The following is a 5,208-nucleotide window of genomic DNA, read 5'->3' on the forward strand; positions in this document are numbered from 1 at the left end:
TACAGCTACTTATACTAATTTCACGTTCAAAAAAAAAGCATTATTGTGTATTAGAATTTGACAAAATTGTATAAAAATCACAAAAAATAGTTATGTAAATAATTTAACTTTTTTATCTGCCCAGAAGAATTTTTTCAATTTACAAAAAACCATAATTGTAGACAATGTCAAAATATTTAATTTTCTATTAAAAATACAAACTTAACAACATTTTGTAAAACTCAGGTTAGTAGTTATCTTTAATTTTTTTATACAGCTTAAAAAGGAAAACAAAAATTAAATTTGTTCCACCTGATATTTATATAATGCAAGTTTAAAATATTATATTTAATTTGTCTAAGCTGTGGCTATTTTTTATTGTTAATTAAATAATCGACTAACGCTTAAACTTAACTATTTTACTTAATGCTATTATATTTAAGAAAATAAACATTACTGTTTATTTTGTTATTACTTAAGTCGTGTAAAATTGAATACACTCGATTATAACTTTCAATTAAATAAACAGAATTTTGTTATAAATTTTTTTATTAATACAATAACTTATAGAATTTCTGTGAAATACCTCGGTTTTATTTTGTATTTTAGTGCTCTTCAAAGTTACTGTAAAAAACCTATAGACAATAAAGCTTAAATTATACATTTTTAATCTCATACTCTTGAAGTGTCTTTAGCTAAAAAGAAAAAAAATTGTAATCAATATTCTAAACTTTAAGTTTCCATAAATATTTATCCCAAACCATTTGGCAAACGTTTTAGACTATTTTGTTATAGTAAAAATTACTTCAAAGTATTACTTTTCATCAGAACTGATTATTATCTAAAAAAAACTAATAATTTAGTTATTCAAAACAATATATTTTATTTTAATTTTTTACTTTTATTTTGGATTTTCGTATTACAGCTAGCATGACAACACTACCACCAATAAAACACGTTTGAAAAAAATTGAATAAAAAACTGCCAAACAATTAAACCAAGAAATTTCTCTATAAATTAACATTATAATGCCAGGTAAACTAATCTTTATCTAAAAATAGTAAACAAAAAGTTTTCTAAACAAGCTTTTTATTTACTTAAATTTAAAATCTAAAGTTTGCATTAATAAAAAACTAGTTGTTTTTACTATTTTATGGCATTAAATTCAGCTATAGTTTCACAAATGAGCGTACAGCTTACAAATTTAATAAAAGTCGTTAAATAAAAAATAGAAAAGTATATGAGCATTAATATTTATTAAATTACTACAATAAAACTGTTTGAAATAAAATTTGAAAAACACAAGCATTCTTATAATATGTTGAACTTTTTTTCATAACTTCAAATTATGCTTAGACTTTTTTTTACTGAATATTTTTTTACAAACAGACAAAGTTTACACTGAGCTCTAAACTATAAATAGAAATTAGCGTTTTAGGAAACTGATTGGTTTCCTTAAAATCAAATGATTTAATATGTCTTGAAAGCATTGCATTGATAAGTCGGTTTCAAAATAAGCTTTGTAAGTTAGTAAACGTTTTTATAATACTATAGTAAGATTTAATTAAAATTAATAGTGCAAAGTTATTTTAACGCAGTATCTAAAATAAGAAACGATTTCACAAATAACCTAAATAATCTTTTGTTATTCATAATGACTAGTTCAGAAAAATGTAACCATGTAAATTGTTGAGAAAAAACTTTAGAAATGAGAAAGGAAATTAAGGATACTTTTCAAACATTATTAAATGTTTGTACCAATGATGAAAAATTTGCTGGTGGCTTTCAAAAGTCCATCAACGTGTGAGTTGGCGAAGATAGAGTATGTTATTTAATGAGATGTGAATGAACTTCAGTCGAGCGAATCAATAAAACTTGATGACAAGCATTAGATTCAGATGTGATGAAACAGATCAAAGACGAAGATCATGGGACGAAGGAGTGGTGTTTCGTGAGTTTTTATCCGGTTTTTGGACGTTTTAGGGGAGGCGATTTTCGCGAAGGGGGTTTCGGGGTTGATTTCGGCGAAGAAGGCGTGGATGGTTTAGCATACATTCAGACTTATTTTTTGATCAGACTATAAATGCCTGAAAATTTTTGAGTTTGATAAAGCTTGTTATCGAAACAATTAGCTATTATTTTACACTAGTTTAAAAATGATATACTTATTTAGTTTCACAAAAAATAAAGACTAAACTGATTTTATTAAATGTTTATCTTATTAATAATCTTAATAAGTTATATATTATTAATTGATTTAATAATAGATGTTATTGTTTAGGAGAACAGCTTCTAAAAATACGCAAAAAACACGATGAACCTGCGGGAAATTGAGGAGGATGTACGCTAGGGTGCATCTGTTGCCCCAACCTTGAAATTTCGCATGTTTTAATTTTTTGAAGTTTTGAAATCACATGAATAGAAAGCATAAAAAAACTTTCAAGCTTTGATTTTGATGATGCAAATTACTTTTGAAAATTTTGCATTATATCGGTATATTTAAAACAGTAAAAAAGTGTGTAACAATAAAAAACACAGTAATTACTCGTACAAAATTCGATTACCGTATACTCTTTATTATAAAAAATCAAGTCCTAATTGTTTAGAACTTCGAACATTAGAATAAATTCTCAGTGAAGAGTGAACTTTTTACAGACACTATGTGCAAATAGCCCAGGGGTCGGTAGGTCAAAAAAGAACGTTTTTTATATGCTTTAAAAAAGAATGTTTTTTAAGTATTTTATTAATAAAAAAAGAATTAGGCGATAGATTATTCTTTAAATATAACACTAAATTTTATTTTTGTTTTTTCGGGAACAAAAATATATATTCAACTCGTTGAAACAATTATTTAATGCGGCCGGCGGGCCGCAGTTTGCCGAGCTTTTTGCAGGACCATAGTTGTTTACTGAGCTCTGTGTTTAAGAATAGAATCTACTAGATAACATACTTTAGTAGTAATAATCTAGGTTGAACATTCGACAGGTAGTCAAACCACAAGCAGTGTTAGTTCTATTTTGTGTCAGCCGCTTTTCATAGCTGTTTTTTAATTTTATTTGAAAAATAACATAAATATTTATAAATCAGCAAAATTTCGATTTATTATGTTTTCAAATAATTATCATTTAAACAGCTTTGTATAAAACCTGAAAGTCTGGAAAAACTTGAAATATGATAATTTAGGCTATAAGACGTGAAAAACTAAAATATCAAAAACTAAAACAAAGACATGGAAAACAGTTTATTTCTAAACTTCAACTTTAAAGACACGGAGCAGTTATAGCAGAATACCTTGGGAAATATTTTGTTGGATCGCAAGGTTTTTCACACCATTCATTCTTTATTGTATCGAAGCAGTAGATACTTGATGAGCCTTCAAAACTAACAAACAATTTATGCCCAAAACTAAATGCTGCAAAAGGGTCATTTAAAGCTATGTTGTACAAAGTGAGTTGTGGTTTGAGAACAGTGAACTTTTTAGAAGTAGAATCATAAACTTCATTGATTTCAGTTCCTCCTGCTATTACGAATAACTTATTCTGAACTACAATAGACTTGTGATTACATCTTGAATAGTTCATGGTTGCAAATTTTGTCCAATTGTCGTTTATTGGGTCGTATGCTTCAACTGTTTTTAATGTTTGATAGTCCTCATTATCGTTAAAATTAACAAAATCAACAAAACCATCATCTGCGTATCGAATCCCACCGGATACGATTATTTTCTCTTCAAAAACACATGCATCAGGACTTTCTCTTTTTTCATTCATCTCAGATTTGAGCTTCCAAGAGTAATCTTTCGTATCGAACTCTACACAGAAGTCTCTTTCATCATTATTAAATTCATCCCATCGTCTTTCGTCGAATCCACCTATCAGATAAATTTTGTCCGTAAAGCCGCAGACAGCATAATATCTATTTTCATAGTCATTTATATCTTCTACATTAGCAACTACTTTGCACGTTTTTAAAAGATGACTGTACATTTCTACTTCTTTTACTAAGTTCCCTTGCTCATCATAACCACCAAATAAGTATATGTTTCCCCTAATATAAACCGCTTTAGAGTAATAACGTTTTTTTACTAAAGAAGAAACTATCTCAGTAACTTTATAGTCGTTGGAACGATGTATTTGTCTTATTTTGTCACTAACAGTTACACCTAACATTCTAAATTTTTTGATACCTCCAAAATACAAAATGTCAAACAAATCGTGATCGCAGCATCTTGCTGTAAAAAACTTGCTCGGTTTTTTCCTATAAAAATCAATGTCGCCTTTTAAAATATCATTTACAATATCTTGGGAATCTTTGTTCTTTCTAAAACAACTATTTTCAGTTAGGATGGTTTTCAAGGTTTTATCTCCTAAAAGTGGAAGACGTATTTTGTGTAGAAGCCTTTTTGCAAATGTTCCTCTTTCAATCAAATTGTAATTGATCCATTTATCAACAGCTTTGTAAACTTCAATCTCAGTTGTGACTAACAAACTTGATCTAGAAAGAATCTTTTCGAGCAGATTTAACTCCAATTGCAAAAAGTTATCTGTCTCTGAAATCAGCAAAAACCAACTATCCATGTATATCAAAGCTTTTTTACTCGAAGAACAAAACATCTTTGAAAGAGTAAGATGCATGCAAAAGTTTTTGTTACTTATCTTATCTTTGAAATATTTAACAAGTTTTTGCTCTTCTTTGTCGTCTAAAACCATCTTATTTAGTTGCATGTCTTTGATAAAGCAATAGTCTTGTAAACATACTTTACCTGAATAACACATGATTTTAATAATTTTTAAGAATGCAAACATTTAAAGTTAAAACTCTTTTTAAACTATACAAAAAACACTCAGTGTAAAATCCAAATATGTTTTACGTTGTTTTTATCAGTGGGTAAATAAAAATAAATAAAAATTAAATTTAATTTATTTAGTAAAAGTAGTAATTAACAAAAAAAATAAAAACATTTAAATAAAAAGTCATCTACATGAAACTAAACTAAATACTAGTTATTAAAGCTGATTATATATAAACATATAAAGAACAAAAAGAACATTAAGTAAATATAAGCAACGCTATAGTTATGTTATTTTTTTGCCTACAAAGGGTAGGTTTAACATTTAAAATACATAAAGTTAAATTTCTAAGTAATACACGTTATAACAACTTTTGATAATCTTTAATCTCTCGAATTTAAAGTTTAAGCACAATATTGATTGATCACAAAATAATCAA

General features: G+C 27.1%; 1 protein-coding gene across 1 annotated transcript; it reads right to left on the bottom strand.

The window, feature by feature from the left end:
* Nucleotides 1-3,239: 3,239 nt before the first annotated feature.
* On the bottom strand, nt 3,240-4,556 carry LOC145834613 (kelch-like protein 7). The gene has a single exon (XM_082942089.1). It carries the CDS (start codon nt 4,554-4,556, stop codon nt 3,240-3,242), a length of 1,317 nt encoding a protein of 438 aa, XP_082798215.1.
* Nucleotides 4,557-5,208: the final 652 nt, after the last annotated feature.

This window comes from Thalia democratica, chromosome 1 (genome assembly GCF_965202585.1).
Source record: "Thalia democratica chromosome 1, ktThaDemo2.hap1.1, whole genome shotgun sequence".
Lineage (NCBI taxonomy): Eukaryota > Metazoa > Chordata > Thaliacea > Salpida > Salpidae > Thalia > Thalia democratica.